Source organism: Pelobates fuscus, chromosome 8, assembly GCF_036172605.1.
Source record: "Pelobates fuscus isolate aPelFus1 chromosome 8, aPelFus1.pri, whole genome shotgun sequence".
Taxonomy (NCBI): domain Eukaryota; kingdom Metazoa; phylum Chordata; class Amphibia; order Anura; family Pelobatidae; genus Pelobates; species Pelobates fuscus.
In genome coordinates, this window is record NC_086324.1 from 54,069,258 (window position 1) to 54,095,117 (window position 25,860).

The 25,860-nt window shown below is 38.9% G+C and overlaps 1 protein-coding gene across 2 annotated transcripts in view; it reads right to left on the bottom strand.

Annotated features, from left to right (window-relative positions):
* The window catches only part of NBEAL1 (neurobeachin like 1), a 126,891-nt gene that overhangs the window by 5,767 nt on the left and 95,264 nt on the right, over positions 1-25,860 (bottom strand). For both annotated transcript variants that reach the window (XM_063429833.1, XM_063429832.1), the window contains 16 exons: positions 25,104-25,237; positions 23,808-23,909; positions 18,695-18,790; positions 17,604-17,728; positions 14,156-14,296; positions 13,265-13,395; positions 12,134-12,243; positions 11,932-12,049; positions 11,501-11,598; positions 10,776-10,892; positions 10,452-10,541; positions 8,590-8,696; positions 6,582-6,754; positions 4,914-5,008; positions 3,073-3,189; positions 1,098-1,259 (listed from right to left, as the gene is read on the bottom strand). In XM_063429833.1, the coding sequence (XP_063285903.1) occupies positions 1,098-1,259; positions 3,073-3,189; positions 4,914-5,008; positions 6,582-6,754; positions 8,590-8,696; positions 10,452-10,541; positions 10,776-10,892; positions 11,501-11,598; positions 11,932-12,049; positions 12,134-12,243; positions 13,265-13,395; positions 14,156-14,296; positions 17,604-17,728; positions 18,695-18,790; positions 23,808-23,909; positions 25,104-25,237 (1,916 nt within the window). The remainder of the gene's footprint in view (positions 1-1,097; positions 1,260-3,072; positions 3,190-4,913; positions 5,009-6,581; positions 6,755-8,589; positions 8,697-10,451; positions 10,542-10,775; positions 10,893-11,500; positions 11,599-11,931; positions 12,050-12,133; positions 12,244-13,264; positions 13,396-14,155; positions 14,297-17,603; positions 17,729-18,694; positions 18,791-23,807; positions 23,910-25,103; positions 25,238-25,860) is intronic.

Here is a 25,860-nt window from a genome sequence, read left to right on the forward strand (position 1 = left end):
ATGTTGCTGAACTACAACACCCATGATTCCCTGGCTATCTGTTTCATTGAAAGAATCATGTAAGTTGCAGTTCCGCAACATCTGGGGGGCCGCAGGTTGGATAGCCCTGCTCTATAGCATTCAATGCATCTCTATGTTTGGTGCAGCACAGCCTTTTGCCACACATGCAATATAGCCTCCCAATGCTTTCTTATGGAAAAGCATTGGATTGACTAAGATAGTCATATTTAATGATCTCAGCCAAGGAGGCGAAGCAGGGCAAGTCGCAACAAGACAGGTGCAGCGCAAGAAAAAAAGCAAGTAAATTAACTTTTTAACCAGAGGCAATGGGCTGAGGACCTAAAATGTGTTTTTACAACTATAGTGTCAGGAATACATTTTATAATCCTGCCACTATAGTGTTCCCTTAAATATAGGCAATAAGTAAACGTAATATTATATTAACATATAATATTAATATTCAAAATGCTTGAAAGGGACAGTTCCTCTTTAACGGTACATGTCCCATGTAAAAGGAACACTCAAACGTAAAAAAAATTAGGATTTTATTTCTCTGTTGAATTGTGCCCTCAATCTAAATTATAAAAAAAAGTTCAACTTCGCTTTGTTCCAGTGGCAGGACTGTTTTCTCACCAGGTCTTGATCTTGCCGCAATGAGACCACCAGTGACAATCTCCTGTCCAGTCTAATGCGTTACATAGAGAGAAGCATTGGGGATCTATGGCACATGAACGTCAATCGCTGCGCTCTGCCAAACAGAAACCAATGTTTCTTTACGTGAAGTGCTCACTACTTCTTTGAATGTTTGTTCAAAGAAGTCAGCAAGAAACTCTCCAGGGTGTCTGACCGACGGCTAGGAGGGTGTAACTAAGGAGATTTATAAAAGTGTTGATTTCTCTAGTAATCAGCATTTTTATAAAATAAGACAGAGGAGACAACTACCTAACGGCTGGAGTGCTTTCGAGACTGAATAGCTCCTTTAATGTGTACCATGATAGAACACATACTTGAGGAGACTAGACATTCTGATGTGCACTTCCAAGTAAAACATATTATACTAAATAAATAAAATAAAACAATGCCTTATTAGTATATACCTTGAGCGTTCCTTTCCCTTCAATGCTGCTGTTAATAACAATGTGTCCATCCCAGGATAAAGCCAAGCTTGGTATTGTCATTACCAGTGAACTGTCAGTAGGAGGCCTCAGCGTCTTCATATATTGTCCTCTCCGGATAGTATGAATGATCACAGTCCCATCCTATAAAATAAACAATTAATCCTGAGCAAGATACATTCTGTATTGAATGTGATGTAATGACCTGAGCATTTCAGTATATAAATTAATTGGTAAGGAAAATACTGTTGCTAGAGGGCTCTACCACACTGCTTTGATATGCCTTTATTTAATTAAAGGACAACTGTAATCAAATGTCCAATTCTAATTTTTCTTTGAAAGTGTATTACACTTAATGAAAATTAGATATGTTTAAACTATGTTGATATTTTGTTTTATTTTTATTTTTTAGAACATTTCCCTTTATCTGGCTCAGCAGCCATGTTCGGCCAGACGCAACCTAACTTGCATGCAGCCGAGATGGCTCTGTGTGAGTTAGGCTAAGCAGCATTTGATAACAGAGTCTGACCTAACACAACGGCTCAGCCAGATAACAAAGGAAATTTTTATCAAAGAAAATAAAGAAAAGAAAAAAATGAATATACATCATTTAAAAAATATCTATCAATGAGTTTCATGAAATGTAATACACTTTTCAAAATCAAGGAGTGAAAATCTCATGTTGACAGTTGTCCTTAAAGCGGTGTCGCTAGAATGCAATATTGTGCAATAATTACATCTTGTGACAGACACTCTGCTGTGCTCCGCAGGAAACAATCTATAATAAAACAAGTACTTTTAGACAGGAATTGTCAGACTAGATGGTTCATTTGGGTATTTTACCTGCTGCGTCTATCAATTTTACTTTCTGTAATTACTGAATGGTGGGAATATTCAACTATAATAAAACCAAATATCCAGAGGCGTAACTAGAAACAACTGGGCCCTGGTGCGAAAATTGCCCTGGGGCCTCCCCCCCCCATACAGCTACCCCATGCCATCCTCTCATAAGTCTATCCTCCCCCTCCCCCGCACATCTATCCTCCGCCTCCCATACACATGCAGACAGATACACATGCAGACACGCAGATAGACACACACATACAGGCACACAAACAAACACACACACATACGTACAGACACATACATAAATACACACACACACATATATATATATATATATATACAGACACAGACAAACAAACAGACACATACATACATACCTACACACATACATACATACATACATACATACACAAAATGTTTTATTCACCCTCCTGTTTCCTACCTTTTTGATTCAGGAGGGTGACTTCACTGGGGTCCAGTGGTGGCTCAGTCTGATGGGAGTCAGAGTCCCCACTCTGACTCCCTCCTCTCCTCTCCTCTCTCTCGCGCGGCTCCCGGTGTAAGCTGGGAGGAGTGACCGGGGCAGTCACTTCCTCCCAGCTGTGATGTCATCAAAGGGGTCCCGTTGCGCTGTTAAAGCGCTGACTGGGCCCCCTGGAAATTTGTTTCAATCGGGTGGCACTAATAGCATGGGCCTCCCGATGGGCCCCTTCAATGCTTTACTTAGCCGTCGGAATCCGCAGGGCAGCTGGGCCCCCTGAAGTGGCAAACCCGGTCGCAGCTGCGACCGCGGTAGTTCAGCCACTGCAAATATCATATTGATTGATAAAAAGCACAACTATAAACTATAATAATAATTTAAAAAAAATTTGAGTATATATATATTTTTTTTATGTATGACACTCACATTTTTAGAGATAGTCTTCCTCTGACATAGTGTAGATAATTATCAAACTGTAAAAATTCTCATCTTTTGTTATTATATATTGGCCTTATTGGTAATACAGTTATGCTTTGGGATTTCTTTTTTTTCCTGCTACAAATAGTGTTGCATGCACCATAATAATAATTTTTAAAAATAAATAAATGCAAAAAAAAAAATCATGCTTACTTTGGCTCCAGATACAGCCATATCTAATTCTGTGTTAATGCCAACGCTTGATATTTCATCTGTGTGTCCATATAGAATTTGCACAGGTTTTGGAACCAAGTCCCCGGCAGCACCACCCTAATATCAAGAAAGGAATAATTAGTTTATCAACAGGTCTTGCTTAGAAAACATTGATATTATAATGATCATAAGAAAGTCTAAATTCACAGGATTATTCACTAAAGTGAGAAGTCAATGAAAATGTCTAAATTTGAGTTCAAAATCGCTGAATTGGAAAAAAATCGATATCAGCTTTGCTTTCAGTTCGGTTACGGATTAGATTTTAAAATCACTCTGCATTCTCACTTTGTGAGTTAATAACCCAGTTAGTGTTAAACAGAGCTGGTTGGTTACGCGGCTAAGAGCGATTCCTAGTTAACAGGCTCTGGTGTACAGAACTCAGAATTATGGTTAGTGACCGTTTGGATTGACGGTTTATAAAGTCTCTGTTTTGGGGTTGAACTATTGAACACTGATTTAATAAATATTCAAGGAGCTGAAACAAGATCTGAGAGTATACAACCACCAGGCAACTGCATTTACAGATATACAGAGTGCAAGCTAGAAATATTTATTACAGTATCATTTAACACATAATATTATTCAAAAGTGTTCTTTTTCTCTTTAGTCCATTTAAGGGGACCAAACATAATGGACAAATTAATATTACTCTACAAAATCTTCAAAGTTAGCACATAGATAGCAATATTTTGCCTGAAATGACAACATTCTATAGACATCACCAATAGCTATGTATCTTCTTTTCTTACCCGGTGATGCCAGACCTGTACATCAGTCACCTTTTATTCCTGTGCTAGGAAATGCTGATGGTACATAACATTTAAATTGGATAAAACGTGGCATGATGAAAGATGCTTTTTAAACTTACTGCAACAGCAGGATATTAGATTCAGTATCTCTGATTACAGAGATTAAATGGAGTTTTACCTTCTTGCTTGCTGCATTCAGGCATTGCATTAGTATTTACATCAAAACTTGAACAATTGCTTCCTACCCAAAGCCTGCGAATATATACTTTAAATCATGTTCAAGTCAACGCACACAATTTTCTTACTTATACAATATACAATCTATCTAGAACTGGCTCAGCTAACCATTTCAATGTTGCAACGGAGACACAGAGCTCTTTTTTCAAAAACAGCACCATATCAGCAGAGAAGACACACATATGGCCCCCCTTAATTAATATGAAGCAAAGGGCCCAGGACCTCTTAATGACCAGCAGAGGCATCAAAACAAGGGAACTGCAATGCTCTCGATCCTTCCTTTCATCCAGGGTTGCAATGGGATGAAGGTGCTATATACATTATGGTGGTCATGGACGGTAAGCACCAATTCCCCGGGCTCGCAGAGAAAAGAACTGTGAATTGCACAAGTCATTACTCCAGCTAAGTAACCAGTCTGATTGTCTTTTTAAGAAGACTCCACTTGTGAGGTTGAGTAATATGGGGGTCGTGGGACACACCAATGTGTTTTTATTTGAGCGGGAGGCAAGGTTTGCCTCCTACTTCACATCTATGTTTTCTGCCTCACTCTAGGTAAACTTTGGGCAAATTCATTAGGGAAACATAACTGTGTGGTATGAGAACCATAGGTAATAGGTGGCATGAAGTTACAAGACCAAACCGCAAAAAACAAGAATCCAGAGAACTACATATTTAAGCTTTCAGGGCTATGAGATTGAACATTTCCCCGGTTATAACCCAGTAATGTAAAGAACCTTGTAAAGCAACAATAGAAATAAAATGCTAAAATACATTTGAAAGAAATGTATCAATCACCTGCTGTCCTATTTGCCAGATCATACATGTAGTGTCTCGAGAGCCAGTAATGAGGTGGATGCCGCAGAAGTCTGTGGACAGGCAGGTCACAATATCTAAAGATATTAGACAATAATACGTCAGTGCTACATTCTAGAAAATATACTTCTTATTACAGACATGACATTGTCTCTGCAAACATTCAATCTGCAAGTATTTCCCATACAAGTGATGCCTTGTTCCTGGAAAAACAACACATTTTAACAGAAGGACATAGATGCACTGGTTGAAATGTTGTTGCAGACTGTTGTAAGACAAGCTTGCTTGTTACAGATACATGATCTTTTAAAGTGACTGCTGTCTGGCAGCTGATCAGGCAATGACAGCATCAATGAGCATCCAGTCAATTAGTGACAGCAGACAGCAATGCAGCAGCAGTATTGTGACAATTTCTTATATTAGCAAAGCGAGAGAGCTGCGTTATGCAGTGAAATTGTCATTGGGGATCTAGTCAGGGTCACCTCCATCAATTTTACAGAAATAAGAGTAACTCACAGCTTGCATGGTGCTGCAAGGCTCAGGGGTAATAATGTACATTGAAAATTACATGAGGTTTTACCAGCAGATAGATTGATTTTTATGTTTAACTTAGCACTCAAAGGTGCTAAGGTTAAAATGAAATAATTGTATTTAATTATATATATACAAATTAAAGTCATGTACCTCTTTACAAATGTTTATTCAATAAATAGTACACTGTAGCCAGGTTACTATAAGGTAATATTATAAGTTAAATGTCAATCAGATGGCTTTATTACATTTTTCACTTGCCCTAATGCAATGTTAACCAACTAATTACTTAAGTATTTTATTATACATTACTACATAGATCCTAGAACACTAGTTTGAGAATGAATTCATATTTTGGATATTTATATTTTGAAGTAGTGATGATCATTTCTGAGTCACAGGAGAGCAGTAGTAACACATGTAAATATATATTGCTCTGGTCAAAATACATTGAGCTTTACATACACACAAACAGAAATGTAGTAAGAATAGCACTATGGTTTTTGTCGTATTCCAACACTATGAGGCATAACATTTTTAGTCAGAGAGTGTTTGACAGCCCATGGCTTCTTGTATCAGATGATGGACCATGGCACAGAAGCATTTCAATCTGAAACAGGACCTCTCTATATGAAACATATTGCATTCCGTTCTCAATTATCTACCGCACCATCTGTACATCACTATCCTCATTAGCCACACCTTGGAGCTACAATACGCAAGGTATTGGAGAAAATTATCTGCAAGTGTTCATCTGGTTCAAGTGTAAATATTTAATGTAAAATACATAGGACTTCTCTAGCTAACATGTTATAGTATTATAAGTGGTTCCTGGGTTTTACCCACCACAGTTAAAGCTGCATTTGAACTGGAATCTTTAAACTGTAAGAATAAAGCTTGAAGTGATATAAGGGTCAGAAATCAAAATATCCATCGACTGGCATGAATGCACACAGGTCCTTTCTATTCTATAAAAAGCAATGGCTAACTTGAGCAATGCTAGAATTGTAATTTTTTTTTTTTTTTTTTTTTTTAAAGTTAAAACTGTGCACACATAAAAAAAACAAAACAAGGCAAACTTTACAGTATTGTGTAAGCAGGCAATAAATTGATTCATACCCATGTGCCTGATGTGTTGCCCAATCACTTTTCCTTTGGTGAGAGAGGTTACTCGTATACTGTTATCCCAATGACCTCCGGTGAAGAGTACCTTACCATCATGTGACACCACAAATAATTTGGAAGTGATCTCAAGACCCGGTGCAAATGGGACAGACAGGAGACGTTGAGTTCTGCAGTTAGGGGTTCATAAAAATAAATTAATTAACTTAAATATTTAAGCCACACGTTTTCTTGTGAAATATAAGGTTCATTTTTATTTAGTCCCTACACTGTAAAGAAAAAAAAATGTGGTGGCTAATTAAAGTGAATTGTCATAACAAGTTCTCTTTAACGTCTAACGCCTCTTTAAAGGAACACTAGAACGTTAGTAATTTCAATCATCAAGGAGGAGTCGCCTCCTCCATTGCTTGTGCAATTCATTGGGAAATTAGATGCGCATGCATCCAATATCTCTCATAGGAAAGCATTGATAGTAATGCTTTCCTTTGAGATTCATGCAACTGAGTATTACTGGGCCAGTGCAACGAATCATATCTAGTGGCTGACTGAAAGCAGCTACCAGAGGTGTGTTAATACTTCATTGAGATGAAGGGGTCTGGGTGAATTTAGTGGTCCTTTAAAGGGACATGCATTACTTGACAACATTTTTTTTTTTTTTTTTTTTTTTTAAAACATTGTTAAAGGAAACATTGTTAAACAAAATAAAGCAATAAAAACTTTGAAAGGTATGTAATAAACCTTTTTAAACTTAACTCCCACTACTATCACCCTCAGTCCACATCCCATCCAGTCTACTTTAGAGTCTGCCCCATTTATTATTATAGAGCCTTTACCTGTTTATGTCTATTTGTAATAGGTCAATGTTATATATCTTTTTCTCTAAATACTTAATAAAATGTATCAAATTGTAAATATCTTTCCAATATTAGCTTTATTTCACAAGGAACCTTTTTGTGTCCATTGGATTTGTTTTATCCTCTGGACATTTATGCATTCTTCCTATTTTTAAGCTTACTATGAACTTGGTTAGATTGCAGTATCAGCTAGGGGAGGTACTACAACCTATTTCTTACCTACCCATCTCCGTTTCAGATCAGTCCACTAATGACAGAAATAGAACATCATTGTGCAGCAGCAGGAGAGAGAAATCTGACACCAGAGCCTACCCTGCATGATCACACTTCCTTCTCCCCCTGTCAGGATGTTACAAATAGAAGAGATCTTCCAACTGCAGGTGTGTAAATTTGTCTGGCATGCCCCATGCACGTTTTCAGGATTCCTAGGGATAGGACACTGATTGGTTAGATCAGTGTGTTCCCCGGAGTGGGTATGGGAAGCATATATTGCTTTTTGCATTGTAAAGCAAATACTAATCTTCTCTCCAGCCGTTATCATAACATGGGATCCAAGGCATTTCACTATTGTAATATCTATCAATAACTCCCACGTACATCTTGGCCACCTCCTATCCTGCATTGGACCACTTCTCCAAACAGAATGCACCACCTCAATGGCATGAACATTCTAATTGAATTGCCAGTGTGCATCATGGGTTTCCTTGTAAGCGTCTGTCATTTATACTTGGCAGAGGAATAATCAGAGCAACTACAGTATATGTGCTGTGGTTGTTGTAAAGAGCAGGAGGCTGGTAATAAGCTGAGAGAATCAGCTGATGCTCCTCAGCCATTTACCAGAAACTCATTTAGAGTTTCTCTCAATAGGTGGCCAGTGATAAGCTGAGAGGATCAGCGGACACTCTCATGACCATCTGGCTAAACGTCCCTCATACAATAGTACAGAAAGGAAGGAAGTTGGGGAGGGTGGTGCACCAGAATACTATACAGAGAGACAATACATTACAGAGCGACACACTGACAAAATACATGATAGACATGATAGACAGGCAGACACACACATAAATAGATAGATATACAGACACACAGATAATGAATGTTCACAGCAAGTGTTTTGGCCTCTTGTATTCTTGGTCTAATGTTTCACTTACTTTGGATTAGTTACAGTTTGGTCCTTGTTGAACGTGAAATTGGATGTGTTTTTATTGTAAGGCAGCCAACCATGAGTTCCAATAATGAGATTCTGACTTATTGTTACCTAAAGAAAAGGCAAAGGCGGAATTAAGGTGCTTTATATCTTACTGAAGGGAGGGTGGTATTCTTGAGACATTATGGAATTATAATGTTGAGAAGGTGGATGTCACCATGAAACATCAGATACTAGACTGGAGAAATCCACATCTATTAAATGATCACTGCTAACAGGTATTCAATGCTTAGTAAGGGTTTTGTTTTTGGTTTTTTTTAAATGCTGAATAGAGATTTACGAATTCCAAGCCCTATGTGTTTTTTAATGCTGAATAGAGATTTACAAGTCATATGTGTTTTTGAATGTGTATATGCATTTTTGGATACTGAAAACAAATGGATGTATTCAGTAAAAAGTCAGAACTGTACAGAATTGACATAAGAACTGACAATTTCTACAACAAAATTATCTAGTTCAGCTATTTCTCCAGCATGGGTACTTAGTTTTAAAATGTGCAATTACTCCAGCAGTTCTCTACAATTCCTCCTGTAATGAATAATCTCTTATGTGCATATGATACGACAAAGAAGGCATTCAACACTACATCAGGATTCCATAGCCAAATGAGGTTGCTTCAGTGATTACTTCAAATCTAGTATAAGTGAGGTACTGTTGCCCAAAGGTCTTAAAAGCAATCTCTGAAGTGGCTGAAAATGATCTATTGTTGAAAGAAGTGTTTCTAACATTTATTATGGGAGTTTCACTTTCAGGGGTGGATGTGCAGAATTCCTAGCGTGCCTGTATGTGCAGAATTCTCAAGCATCCTTTATCACCTCAAATCAAACCACCCCAAGCTTTCTGCTGCTTGTTTATTGATTTGAAAGAGGCACAAGAGAGTCAGGAAATAAATATCTCACTCCCGCCACAAAGAAAAAACTAAAAAGAAACAAAAATAGAAGCAAGAAAATAAAAAGTGTACCAAAATATATTTAACCCCTTAAGGACACATGACATGTGTGACATGTCATGATTCCCTTTTATTCCAGAAGTTTGGTCCTTAAGGGGTTAAAGGAACACTGTAGAATCACCCTATAGTGTTAAAACCACAATTTAGGTGGCCTGTTCCTCTTGCCCCACTTACCCTGTTTCCAGCATTGTGCTGGTCCGACGTGTTGGCCCCGCCACCGATCCGCCTATATGCTGACATCATCAGAATTTTTAGCCAATCCAATGCTTCTCTATGAGGAAAATTCAGTGTCTCCATGCAGAGCATGGAGACGCTGAACGGCAGTGCTAGACACTGTGCAGCACTGCCCCAAGAAGCACCTGGAGTGGCCACTAGAAGTGTCCCTAGGGGGCAATGTAAACATGGATTCAGAGAAAAGGCAGTGTTTGCATAAAAATGCCTGAAGGGAATGATTATACTTACCACCGTGTAGCACTTCCCCAGGAAGCACCTGGAGTGGCCACTAGAGGTGTCCCTAGGGGGCAATGTAAACATGAATTCAGATAAAAGGCAGTGTTTGCATAAACATGCCTGAAGTGAATGATTATACTTACCAGAACAACTACATTAAGATGTAGTTGTTCTGATGACTATAGTATCCCTTTAATTAAGGAGAAAATGCATGTAGAAACTCCTGTACCCCACTTGTAGAGAGAGGCACCTGCCAGTACTACTGGCAAATCCGGCTCTGTGAATTTGTGGTGGAAAAGCACATGTGAATATAAAGTCACAAAATTGTTAACGCTATATAAATCTCAGAAATCTAACATCTGAAGAATAATCACAAGAACAAAACACAGTGTTGGGTTAAAGCTCACCAGTTGTTCTGGGCTTCCCTGAGACATGAAGGAACGCAGCTGATTCTTTGGAACAATTGCCTTTACAACTGGAATATCATCACTAGTGGCCTGAAAGAAAAAACATGAAGGCTCCATGTTTGCTTCTATAACAATACATTGCATTATTAGCATTTTCACTAAGCTATTTGCATAGGTATACACACACACAAAAAAATAGACATGTATAGACGTATGCTCTCTACAATATAACAATACATGGAGATCTAAAGTTAAAAATAAATGAGTACATAATCACGAATGTGTAAAAAAAGCCATAATAAATATTTTATATCAATTATTTACAGTTATGGAGTATGACTTCAGTTCGGATAGGTTTTGAAACAGGTTCAGTGTGGCTGTGTCCAATTTGTTCTGTTTCTGTAAAACTTCCTCAGCTGAAAGACGTACTGGGTGAGGCTCCTGTTTTTAAAAGGAAACGTATAAATACAGTTTGATGTAATTTCATTCTATTGGAATAGAAAACTTAAAACTTAATGTAATCCAGATTGCAGTTAAGACCTTCCTTCCCCATCCATTTCTTTTAAAACATAAAAAAAAAAGAAGTAGTAATATTTTTAAGAAAAGACAGTCTTTTCATGCTCTTCATTTATAGTAATTCTCCCAAGCTCTGTTACTTCTGTAGTCATGCACCCAGACATGAGGAAGTTGGTACTGTCTTTTGACCAATCCTCACCTTTTTTATTTTATTTTAATAGGTGCAACATATATATCCACAGCAAATTCTACTGTGCCAGTCGCATGACTCTCGAAGAAATATACCATTACATAACCCAAAAATCCCACACTTGCAGCAGCAATTATCCTTTAGTTGATGTGCCACTTTCTAATGGAAGTGGGATACCAAAGGATGCATGTGTTTATTGCAAAAATAGAATCAGTCATCATGCAAAGAACACTTGAAAAGATGCATGGTCCCATGAACAGTCTATTACTTTGGCATAAGTTGTTGTTTACATTACACAAGGTAGTCACTACTTTGATGAACCAAATAAAGCACACACAATTACCTTTAACAACTGACAAGGTGTCTGGCCAAAGTTATTGATAATCCCTTCTAATGCTTTTCTTTCTTTCTCATCTGCAATGGCATCAAGATCTACAGCTCCTGGAGTTTTGTAACATTTGAGGAGGAGAAAAAACAAAACAAAATGTTATTCTTATAGAAATATATACTAAACCGCTCAATTAAATGCATCCAGTAAAAACTAGGTGCTGGATCCAAGCAAGTCCATTCTACTAGAACTTGCAAACAATGTACACAAAATCCATACAAATAGAATCCACATTCAGAGAATTTTTTTTTTTTATCTACAAAGTGTTCTTTTTTCTGAGTGCAGATTCAGTTTGTATAGAAATTGTTATTTTTACTTGTGATTTTGTACTTTTTAAAACTTGTGCTTTGCCTGAAAACCGACAGGGGGCACTGGATAATGCCTACCTTCATAGCTGCAGTAGTAGAAAACGTTTAGAGCCTCGACAGCAGCTGGTCCCCTTTGTTTGTAACCAAAAATCAGATCTATCCATTCATGAAGATGAGCGGAAACATACTCTGACTCCTGAATAGAAGAAAATAGAAATCGGTGAGGCTTAGCACCTAGAAGGCCAGATACAAGATCCAGTAAAATGACTATATATATTACCAAGGCTTCTCTGTGCTTGCGGATAAAATCTTCTGGTGATTTGGACCACTTGGGAAGAATAACATCATTCACTCTTTCTTTAGTTATCTGCAATCTGCCCAAATCAAAACCTAAAGAAAAAAAATTATAAAATAATTATCCACACACAAATGAAAAACCTATAAACAATCATGGACCACGTTCCAGTGTATGACATTACAAGACAGCTAAGTATTTAGTTTAAATACTAGATAAATATATCGATCCGAAATATGTCAATAGGTATAAAGCATTGAGGCTTATTTTTAGAGAAAAGAAAAGAAAAGTGAGCTCGACTATAATAGCTCCACAAGCACGTGTCCTATAAGTGTTTCAGCAGGAATAGGCATGCTAAGTAGCCAGGAAACCATTGGTATCAAGAACAGAGAACAATTCTGGGGACAAAATTATACAAGTAAAGCAATTCATTGGAAGATTTCACTGGTTTTGCTGATGTTTCATATAAAACTCCAAAGACGTTCGGGGAGAAGGATCCCCATATCTTTTTGCTAAGATACCGTAGGTTGTTTTAACCCCTTAAGGACACAACTTCTGGAATAAAAGGGAATCATGACGGAATATTTCCGCCATCTGTCCTTAAGGGGTTAAGCAGCCCTTGTAAAATTTAAAAATGAAAAGCGATATTTTTGTGTATGGTGCTGTCCCTTAATCTGTACATGGAGAATTAAGGCATTTCCAGATTTTTCATCATTTTCCCCTCTCTATACACAGTTTGCTGATATGCCATGGTTCACTCACAAAACACTACTGAAATGCGTACTATATATCCCCTCCTAATGACGACGGTTTAGTGAATTTTTCTACTCAGTCAGGGGTATGCATGGACTTACTATATTTCTTCATAGACTGGGTTTGGTATAGAACCAATGAGGAATATTGTTACTGAAAGAAAATCTAAATTCATGCAAAGTCATAGGGCAATGTGGAAAACCCAAACTATGTGATTGCATATATGTCATGGAACACTCCAGAATACACAGAAAATGTATCAAAATATTACCGGTAATTTTCTTATTTCAGTCATTCATGACTTAACTAAATGGAATCATCCTAATCTAAAATTCATATCAATTCATAAAATAATGCATTTACCATTCTTGTTCTCCAGGAACTCTGGGAAATAGAAAAATTCTGGAATGAGTTCCTTAACATCATTGGGGTTATCCAGAAGTGCTTGCCAGGTTGCAGGAATGGAATGAAACTGGCGGTCAGCACAGTCAAACCTATATAGCAGCAAAAAAATAAATGTAAAAAAAATAAAAAAAATTGTAAAATAGAAATGTTATTTGGGTATAACCAGCTATTAGTAGAGAACAATTTATGTTTTTTTAATTGTAACCTTCATGGCTGAAGAATGTGTCTGGGCAGAGCTCCGCACCAAATCTCCACTATTTGTGCATATACTGCTGCTCGCAGCCTTTAAAGTGAAGCGACAATTCTTACTTGATTCAGCACACAATGGGGCTCCCTGGTACCAATTTGGGTCTCACTTTCATAATCCCTAGAGCCAAACTGCAGATTGCGACCTAAACGGCCTGGTTTGTTCCATGGCAGATCTACTGGCCTGGAGCTACCGGCGCCTCCAAAAGCTATAGTTGGAGCCCTTTATCCCCCTCCCCTTTGGTCATGCAGGGGTCATTAGTTTTAAGTTGTTTTATCTTTTGCTCACCTAGTTTTTTATTAAGCTAATAGGCCAAAACCGCAACGCTGCTGTCTATATTAACCTTTCCTGGTGAATATAGATCAGGGCCAATGTTGCGTAGCTCTCAGCTTTCTAATTAACAAATAAAGCATGGGCCTAGTTTCAATGTTATTGTATGATGACTATTTTAACATTACACAAATGTGCATTTATTTCAACATGTGTAACAAACTTATTGTTGATACCTCTTTATAATTGCCTAAAGGTTACATGTCTCAACCTGCATGTTCTTCAGTCATTGAACTACCAAAATAAATATATTTACAAATTACAAAAAATACCTTCCACTCTGGAGCTGTATGTGTAGGGTGGTGAAGGGCTCAACTCGTATCAAGTAGTGTATAACTCCAGCAGCATTTGAGTAGTGTGTACCATAGTGGAACTTGTCAATAATCCCCATGGGATCTTCAAAGTTTTCATACCTGTAATTATACATGATATCCTTATTATGCCCAATTTATAAAATCTTTAACACAGCATCATTTCAGGAATCAAAGTACACTCGGTTAAATTTCATAATTTCTGCCAGCCCACAGAGCAGAGGACATACAGCACTTCTTGCATCTTGAAGATTCTAGAACAATGAGACAAAGAGACAGAATAACAAAAAAAAAAAAAAAATATCCAGAAAAAAGCATGTCAAAAAAGTTATAAATTGATTTGCATGTCAATGAGTGAAATAAGTATTTGCCAAAGGGGTAACTCTAGATCGGATATTCAGAGTCCCAAAACCCCAAAGAGCACCTGGAACGGCCCTACTAAGAAGCCACGACATGCCATACAAGTGGAGGTCCCCAAGAGCACTGCAAGTCACACAAGGAAACAAAACCCTCTCAGTGTCGACTTACGCAGGGCAAATGCCCTCCTGCACCAGCTGGGAATATCGGAGAACTCCCTGCCTCAACCGGGAACAGGTGGGACTGACCCTGTTACACACAGCTGGGACTTGGCGACAGTCAAGCCGTTTGTGCCACGGAGAGCAACATCATTGGCATATGCCACAGCCACCACCTGAAATGACAGGGCTACCACTGGAACCAAAGCTCTCTCCTACCCAGGACTGAAACTTCATGCAGTTCGAAGTTGACTTTTATGTCTGTTGGACGTTTCCTTTTATTACTATATTTTAAGCTCACCTCTAATGCCCAGGCCGCCTATAGGCACTGACCCACAGTCAATCCTTCCCCCCCACACCCCTCTCTAGCAATCTCACTACCTATGAGCATACTTCCATTAGCCAAACGGAACCGGGGGTGTTGCAAAGTACAGTTCCAGAGCCAGCTTCCCCTAGCCTCCCCTTTCAGTCGCGCTGTACCGCAGCCTGACAACCAACGCTCCCGACTAGCGAAGCCGCCTCGAGATACCACTATTCCCAAACGGATGATCCCCCTACGACCCATCTTACACTTTTATTGTAATAACTGGTCCTACTCTGGGTCAACTAGATATGACCATCAGAGATCCACCAAGGACCAGTAACAGGGACTGGTTATGGTCCCCCCCCCCCCCCCCCCCCCGTGTCTACATATTAAAAAACAAAACAAAAAAAACACTCATGAGCCCAAGACATAGGAAGTTACAAATGTTTAATAATGTTTATGTTCTTGCAATTATTTGCTCTCGAGGTAATGCATTTTTTACACTTATGCACTAGCCCACTCATTTAACCCCTTAAGGACACATGACATGTCATGGTTCCCTTTTATTCCAGAAGTTTGGTCCTTAAGGGGTTAAAACAATTAATTTGAAATAAGTATTTGATACCCTATCAATCAACAAGATTTCTGGCTCCCAGGTGTCATCTTATATAGGTAATGAGCTGAGATTGGGAGCACTATCTTAAAGGGAGTGCTCCTAATCTCAGCTTGTTACCTGTATTAAAGACAGCTGTCCACAGAAGCAATCAGAAAATCAATCAGATTCCAAACTCTTCTCCATGGCCAAGACCAAAGAGCTGTCCAAGGATGTCAGGGGCAAGATTGTAGACCTACACAAGGCTGAAATGGGCTACAAGACCATTGCCAAGCAGCTTGGTGAGAAGGTGACAACAGTTGGTACGATTATTCGCAAATGGAAGAAACACAAAATAACTCTTAGCCTCCCTCGGTCTGGTTCTCCATGCAAGATCTCACCTCGTGGAGTTTGTATGATCATAAGAACAGTGAGGAATCAGCTCAGAACTACATGGGAGGATCTTGTTACTACACTGTTAATGATCTCAAGGCAGCTGGGACTATAGTCACCAAGGAAACAATTAGTAACACACTACGCAGTGAAGAACTGAAATCCTGCAGCGCCCACAAGGTCCCCCTGCTCAAGAAAGCACATGTACAGGCCTGTCTGAAGTTTGCCAATTTACATCTGCATCATTCAGAAGAGAACTGGGTGAAAGTGTTGTGGTCAGATGAGACCAAAATCAAACTCTTTCGCATCATCTCAAATTGTTGTGGAGGAGAAGGAATGCCGCCAATGACCCAAAGAACACCATCCCCACCGTCAAACATGGAGGTGAAAACATTTTGCTTTGCATTTGTTTTTCTGCTAAGGGGACAAGACAACTGCACCGCATCAAAGGGACGATGGACGAGGCCATGTCCTGTCAAATCTTGGTTGGGAACCTCCTTCCTTCAGCCAGGGCATTGAAAATGGGTCGTGGGTGGGTATTCCAGCATTACAATGACCCAGAACATACACAGCCAAGGCAACAAAGGAGTGGCTCAAGAAGAAGTACATTAAGGTCCTGGTGTGGCCTAGCCAGACCATAATCCCATAGAAAATCTGTGGAGGGAGCTGAAGGTTCGAGTTGCCAAATGTCAGCCTCAAAACCTTAAAGACTGGGAGAGGATCTGCAAAGAGGAGAGGGACAAAATCTCTCCTGAGATGTGTGCAAACCGGGTGGCCAACTACAAGAAAATAATGACCTCTGTGAGTGCGAACAAGAGTTTTGCCACCAAGTACCAAGTCGAAGGGGTCAAATACTTATTTCACTCATTGACATGCAAATCAATTAATAACTTTTTTGAGGTCTGTGAAGTTCATTATGAAAATAAAATTGTTGCAAAATACCAAAAAAAAAATCAATAAAGCCAGCAGATGCTGGTGACAGAATGTTATATGAAGAGCTTATTACACTTATGGTTAAGTAAAACTAATCTACTCAAATGTACCCTGGGGGTACATTTTATACAATTATATACTTTTGTTGAGCATTTATGGATTTGGTGACCAGTAAACACGTATAGTCTCCACATACAAAATTTAGCAAATGTTCAGCTTCAAAATTGTAATACACTCATTGTAATATTTACCTTATTACTTCCAAAAAATGTACAAAATCCTAAATATAAGAGAGTCTTTTTGTAATCAGGACTGATAAATTAATATATTTTGCTAATTAATCTACATTCCTTTAGATGTAGTGTGCATTATTTTTTAAAATAATTTGTCCATATTTTGCAATATTTTATTGAAACCTAATACTTTTAATGTGTATGTAAATATGACATCAGACGAAAACTAATCTACACTTTAAAACCTATGATAAATACAGGTTCACTAAATGAGGAAGTGGGAAGACACCGTGTAACATCACCTAGCAAAGGATCCAAAACAGCCTTTGTAACAAAGCAGAGCATTTCAGAACATTTAATAAGTTAAAATAAATATAAATCAGGCGAATATGTTTAATTAAAACATTTGGTGTAACAATCAATCAATTAATATACTCACTTCTCCCTAACTGATGCAGCATTTTTCTCATTCACTACTCCAATAGGTTTGGATAAATCTCTAAAAACAGCTGGGTTATTGAGGTCCAACTCTTCTGATGTATAGTCCCGTAGCACCCATGGGAACTAAGAGAAAATAAGCACCTTTAAGCAATGTGTGTATGAAAATGAATTGCTACCACGTGTACGGTGGAATATTGTTCGATTGTAAGATCATTCTAGCTAGGTCCTCAACAATCTATTTTCCTGTCAAAATTTGTAATAGTTTATCTCATTTGTTGTTAAATTCACCCTTTACAATATTGTAAAGCACTGTGGAATAGGTTGGCGCTACACAAATTCCAATAATAATAATAATGATGTGCCTGGCGCAATATACTTCATTATGGCTTTGGAAACACATCTTTGGGAGCTTCTACAGGCCAAATGTTTACAATCCACATAATTCTGTCTGGCAGATAATTAGGGCAATGCATTCCAACCTCTCTCACAATTAAACACTAGTGTTTATGATGACCCTTTTTTAATTAGATAACTATAATGGGTCACAATCTATGTACAGCTAGAACTAGTTCAATATGCAAATGAAATACCAAATCCAGGAAAGGCAATATGCTATTAAACCATGTAGCTAAAACATTTTTTACAAAAAAAAAAAAAAATCACTCTCAGTTTTAAAAACTGGTATTACTTACTTTTTTGCTTTCAATGCTGTATACCACAAATGTCTAAATATGCCACCTTCCTTACCTTGCTCAGTGTACACAGCCATTCTGAATTATCTTATGGTCAGATTAATTTGTTATCCAACCCAAGATCATTGTCCCTTCCCCAGCTGCCGAGTGTTCATCTTTATAAAGGAGGTTAAGTAATGTCATTGCTCTCTTAACTCTTGGGTCCACTGAGCAAAAGTTGGAAGGTGGCAGACTGATCATCTGCATATTTTCAATATAAAACAATAAAGTCAAGCAAAGCAACATAACAGTAAGTAATACGAAGATTTCGAAGAGGGAAAGAAGGAAATACACTTTGTCCGTATGGGAAAACGTACGATGCTTAGACAAATTGAACTCTTATAGTTTAATAACTTACCACTGGGTATTGTGCAAGATCATTGTATGTTCTACCAGCTATTGTGTTTAGTTGAATGAGGTAATCAAAATTAGAAATTTCTCTGTTCACCCATTTCTAGAAATAAAAAAGTAATTATATCAAATTGCAAGCTGATTCAACGACTTACGCTCATTTAAAAAAAAAAAAAAAAAAAAAAAAAGAGTATACATTTTTATCTATACATTATTCTGGCAGTATTGTTAGCAAATAAGCAGATTTTCAGTTTGTTTTTTTTGCAATTTATGTACCTCCTCAAATGTCAATGTGTTTAAAGACACAAACAGAGCTTCTATGCTGAAGAGTGAGAAAGGCAGGAGGACCCTCATACAAGTGATCCTCTCTGTCTCACGGTATCTTAAGTGCAGGGGCTGTACTTGCTGTGATTTGCCCCCAAGAAACAAGTCTTGCACTCTGCTGAGGGAATACAGGAATGGAGTGATTGATGTCACCATGTTAGTGAAGTAGTAGCAACAAAGCCTGCAGTTTGCATCAGAGGGAAGCTATGCCCTACTTGAGGAAATGTTCCAAAGCAAGGACAATCATTTTAGAGTGCGGTGTGTGGGAGGCAGAGCTGGTGGGCAGTTGTTACATCAAAATAAAACCCATAGTAGGGCGTGTCCTGATCGGGGATCGGAGCAGTCACATGTGCTAACAGCTCCGCTCCTCGAGAGCTTGAAATGATCAATTTAGCCCAAAACTACATCGCCAATCCAGGCATGTCGCAGCCTAAAGGAAAGAGGAACATGAAGAGGTCGGAAAGAGCAAACTTTTCGCCTCCAGAGCCGGGCAAAGCAAAACCCAGCAGTCGCATGGCCAAGCCCGAAGTCTAAGCTGACCCCGGGCATGTTGAAAACTCTGCTTGACGAAATGTTAAATAAAATTCTACACAAGCTAGACACAGCTATGAAGTATATCTGTAAAGTTCTGCAGGAGCTAGGCACAAGAACCTCACAAGTAGAGGATAAACTGGCAAAATATGATGTAGCACATAATGCAGTGGAAGGCCTCATCGCCAGAATTGACAATCAAGACATGTCTAAAATGGAAGATCAAGCCACAGAAACAACCTGCGCATAAGGGGCATAGCACCCTATTTAGCTAAAACTTTCAACAATGCAACAGCCACTAAAACCCTACTGTAACGAGAATATACCCCAACACGCAGGATCCAGCTAAACAGAAGACAACACAGAGGGAAGATACGTCTACCGGTCCTTAGAGTGGCCGGACTTGACGTATATAGGAGAAGTACAGAGTCAGGAACAATCCGAGGTCAAGGGCACAAAGAGACAGCGTAAACTAGGACTAGCCGGGGTCTGGTACACAGTAAACAGCAAGCCGGCAAACAGAACAGATAAGGATAAAGAGTACACAAAGTCAGAATACAAAGCCAAGGTCAAAATACGAAGGAACACAACTGAACACCACAAGCGCTAAAGGGAACTGTAGCAGAAACCACGATAGGGCAAGGAACTAAGGGAAAGAGGTAAGTATAAATAGCCAAACATCTATTATGATTGGTCCCTGTCATATCCACACCCCCAAAAGGTAATTGTATGGGGAGTGTGGCATGACAGGGACCAATGGGAGACCTTTTCTAATTTAGGCTCCCACTGTCCCTTTAAGAGCGCGCCCGAGACTCGCGGCGCGCTCTTAGAGTCAGACGGGACACGTGACCGCTTCTCGCGGTCACTGCCCGCCCTCCAGTTCCAGCAGTCGGATGAGCCGCGCGTGGCTCGTGCAGCAGCTGAACCGCGCGCGGCTTGAATAGAGGACCCCGGCTGGCACCCGAAAGGGTAAGTACCGCTACACCTACCAAGTGAGTTACTGCTAGCCCACATTGGTACCCTGCCAAAACCGAACAAGCCTTCCACAGTACCGCAGAACTTCCAGCCCATATGACTATTAAACACAAAGCTATTCGCCAAGTTATATGCAGCGAGGCTGGGACACATCATACCACATGGCTTTGTGAAAGGGAGCCAGGGATCCGACAATACCAGGAAGTTCATAAATCTATTGCACAAACACAAAGTCGGGGGGCCTATTTGTCTCCCTCGACGCTGAAAAAGCCTTTGACAGATTGCACTGGGGGTTTCTAAGGGCCATTCTGTCAGGTTTTTGGAATCCCAGAGGGGTTCGTAGCATTGATAGACACACTGTATAGCGTGCCCACAGCGCAGGTACTGAACTCGGAATTCTTATCAGAGCCGTTTCGGCTCTCAAACGGCACACAACAGGGATGCCCACTCGTCTCAGTCCTCGAACCGCTGGCAATCAAAATTAGAGAAAACACAGCTATACACAGGATACAGGTGGGAGGAAAGGAATACAAAGCCGGGCTGTTTGCGGATGATGTGCTACTAACACTCACACAACCGAACCTCCTTAAAGCGTATGGGGCCCAGTCATACTACAAATTGAATGTAATAAAAATGCAAGCCATGGGGATAAGGAAACCCAACCAAACTCTAGCACATCTAAAAGACGCTTTTCCCCTGGATTGGAGGGATGACCATCTCACCTTCCTAGGGTTACAAGTACTAAAACATGCATCGCACCTCCTCGAGTTAAATTATGGTAGGTTACTGAAGGAGATCATTGAAACACTGAAAGGTTGGGAAAACAAATCTTTGTCTTGGGTGGGTAGAATGACTGCCCTCAAAATTATGTTGTTACCGAAATTCCAATATTTAATCCGCACACTACAGATCTTCCTCCCCAATACCTACCTACACAAACTTCAGCAGATCCTCACATGATTTGTATGGGCAAATCAAAAAATCAGAGTAGCCACAAAACTTTTAAGCAAGGCTATGGAGAAGGGAGGCTTGGGACTGCCGGACGTGAGCTTGTACTACAGAGCCACTCTTATGTCAACAGCACTCCTATTAAACAAGGTCCTCTACAAACCTCAGTGGATCAGCCTGGGCATGCCCCAGAGGCATAAAATATCTGTTCTGGGTATCCCACAAAATGCGCCCCAAACCCCTGGACATGCCCACGACCCCAGCACTTCTGCTAGACACATGAGACACGACAACACAACACTTGGGACACACTAAGCAATGGGCGTTATCAACGCCACTATACACCCTACATCTCTTCAACCCCACTCTAGATTACCGCCCATGGGTTCAAAACGGATGCACACTGATTAAACATTAATACCAAAACGGCAACTTTGCAATACCCTGACTTACAATAAAAATACAAAGTGCCACACCACACATTATTCTCCTATCTCCAAATAATATCACTGCTAGAGAACGATACAAGCATAGCTACCCCGACCCCTTGGAACAAATTCATAAAATATGTGAAAGAGGGATCATCCCGAAAAAACTGCTCTCTGTTATGTACACTACACTAAACGACAGCTCACCAACAGCGACAGTAGATAATTTCAGAGAGCATTGGCAGAAGGATATAAACAAACCCCTTACTGATGAACAATGGCGGAAAGCTTTTATTGCTCACAGACGGAGATCCAGATTCGCATCCCGCATAGAACTAATAAGAAAGATCCAGTACAGGTGGTACATGGTGCCGAGCAGATTAGCGGGCATTTACCCACAATTATCAAACCAATGCTGGAGATGTGGGACGGAACCATGTACCACATATGGTGGTCATGCCGGCGAATTGCAAAATACTGGGAGGAAGTAGAGGGAATTCTCAATGAAACATTGCACCTCACTGTAGACCTGCAACCAGACTGCAAACTGCTCTTCATGACACTCAATGAGTATAAGAGATCCCAAGCGATACTGTGTTCCACATCCTGATCGCTGCAAATACGCTGATAGAGAGAGCTTGGAAACAAGTCACTAGTCCTACCAAAACAGATTTAATCAGCCAAATAACCACAAACCTCGACTATGGAACAAAGCTTAACACAAAATATGGCACAACACAACAGATGTTAGAAGCAAAAAGGTAGTGGTAGGAATACACAGAGAAGAATCTGACAACGAAGGTCAGGGAACCATGAGAAACTTCAACATTTTAGTGATTGGGGAATAGGGGGCACATTAAGGCTCTATCTCAGGAGAGACTGAGAATTGATGCTGATTTACGAATGTCATAAACTGAGCAAACTCCCAGGAGGGTGAAAACAGATATTGAGAGGGCTACCTACAATTGCATATTTATTTGTATATAGTCAAGACAATAGAATGCATACACCAGTTAATCTCATAAAGGAGGCTTTACTTATGCGATCTTAATGACGGCAATGCGTTGCCATAACAAAAAAAAAAATTAAAAAAAATTGATGATTGTTCCAATTGTAAACCTATTGATGTCTTACCCTTCCCCTTTTTTCTGTTCTGTACAAAAATTGAACATTGTTATTTGCAGATTATTGATGACTTCCCCTCCCCTTCTCTTGCTTCTGTACCCCAAATATCTGAAAAAAGTCAATAAAATAAATCGATTGAAAAAAAAGAAAAAAAAAAAAAACAACCCACAAAGATGGTGTGATGATGTCCTAGCATCCGTGGGATCCGGGAGTAAAAATTAAATATCTCTTTCAAAGGGACACTATAGGCACCAAAACAACTTAATCTCTTTCAAGTTGTCATGGTGCAGTGTCCCTTCAGAGGAACTGCAATGTTTACATTGCAGTGTTAAGACACCCTCCGCCAGTGTGATGTTGCTGGAGGAGACAGAGCTAGGGATACAGTTTAGTTTTCCCAACACTATAGTGTTCCCTTAAGCAGTTAAATGGATCACCGACCATTATGACCAATGAAACATTTGTTGTTTAATAAGATATTTGGACCTAAACTCACGTCAGGTTAACTTTAAAAGAGATTGAAAACATCAAGAATTGTGACCGTAGCTCAGTTTGAGGATTGTCCCCATAACAGCTATTTTGGCCTTAATTTTGTAATTAAATTTTCAATTCATTGTTCGGTGAATAAGAATCATATCATATGTCTCAAAATATATTTTCACAAAGCGTTCTTATCATATAACATATCAGTTGCAATGACAATTAGTAATTACTGAATATCTTGACTGTGGTCAATATCCAACTTGCAGTAGTATCATTCCACGTTTTCTAGAGAATGAGGTCTTTGCTTACCTGAGTTAGTCCTGATGTCTTCAGCAGCTCCTGTGGGGTTCGGGTTCCATACAGGTTTGGAAGGCGGAGAGAGAGAATTTGACTGTATAGTTTATTTCTCACCTGTACAGTAATTAAAAATAGCAATCAAACACTGTAGACAAGGTAGATTCAAAAGTATAGAAAATTACCAAATAGTGGAAAACATACGAATCAAACATGTAAGCAAGGAAAACCCACAAACAAAACTTTCTACATTTGCTTCAAAGAAACATGGAAGAAGACTGCCTCTTAACCTCTTAAAGACACAGCTTCAGAAGTAAAAGACCAGCATGACTGAAGGTTTCCATCATGTGTCCTTAAGGAGTTAATACTTCCTAGCCTTAATGTTACATTTCCTAGTAGCATTCAACAGTATATGTTAACTTTTGTTAAAGTTCAACAGACCAGAGAGGCCAGCCATCAACTATACTATATACACCATAAAAAGGAATTCATCATAATGATAGATATCGAAGGCTGCATGGTTGCGGTTATGTACGTACAGATGGCACTGAAGCAATTCACCACAGAGATCTGGATCCCCAATCATGTACTAAGTATCTTTTAATGAAATATTTGCTTGCTTTAAAACAGCTTGTGATTTTGTTTGGTTAGAAAAAAAATAAAAAAACAGCAGTAATAATATTAAACATATGGCTTTTCTACTGATTAGTATGTTGGGTTAGTTGTGATTAAAACCACTTTAACTATAGTATCTGGGGGCTGTCACTTTACTGTATGGCATGAGTCCTTATCCCTAGGCAATTGCAATGTGGTTCTTACTAAGAATGGTATTTGAACCCTAGTCAAAAACCAGGAAATGATGTCTCCATGGAGTGATACAGGACACAGAACCTAAGTTCTTATTGTTTTACGATATAGTAAATATCCCCCATCATGATAATTGTATTCAAGAGTATAAACAAACTAGACGCAAAAAACTTAATTTTAATAACTACTAATAAAGGTTGGTAAATGTAAACATTAGCTTTTCTTGGAAAATAATTACAATAAATCATCAAAGCCTTCAGTTTTATTACAGAAGGTTCTGCAGAATGGTAATGTATTATGGTAGGAGTTGCAGTAAAGTCTGAGGCATATTGAGATTTAATGTAAAGATTATATTTTCTCTTGGGGAATAAATTTCGACATTTTTGGAAAAATGGAAAGAAAGGTCACAGATGAGCAAGTTGGTTTTTATGTAGGAATCTGCTATGCCAAATGTTGCCGAAAGACTTCGGTATGCCTTTATAGTCCGACAGTATCAATTCTTACCTCTTTTTTAAAATTCAAGAAGTAATTAGTCTGGTCAATTAGAAAGATCTCCAAAGCCGACCTCCTTAGGTTGTACCGACGCAAATGAATCTCTCTGATTTGGGAGAGAGGCCACTTGAAATCATAACCCACACCTATACAGAGGATTGAGGAACAACTTCATATTTAGCTCTGCTACTTCACAATTCACTGAGAACATACATGTGGCAAAGACATTACGGACATAAAGTGTTAATCCACGGAGTGAGTTTTATTTGTGATATGCTTATATGTTACATATTAGGAACTTCTGTTTGGCATAATATTATTCATTTACAAAGAAATGTACGGTAAGTTGAAATAAAAAACGCCATTGAAAAGCATATCAATGACGTTTAAGGTTTCACACATTCCTATAGGGACATCGATTGCAATGTCCAAATGTCAACACTAGACCATTTCCCGCACAAGGTGTAAAATATACAAAAGGGTGATTTGTTAATAAAATCAAACCACATATAATATGTTGCTACATCTCCAAGTTAATCACTAGCATTGAATGATGAACTGTAATTGTTCATTACCTTGCACGTAACTTTGCTTTTGCGTTAGATTCTGAATTAAATCATATTCTATTACCTTACTCATGAAAATAATGGTTTTAATATAAAATAGCAAACGTACATTACAATAACAATGGAAAAACAGATGATGGATGACACAAACAAAAATGTTAATATAATAAAGAGAACATGCATATCTGTAATCGGATATATTT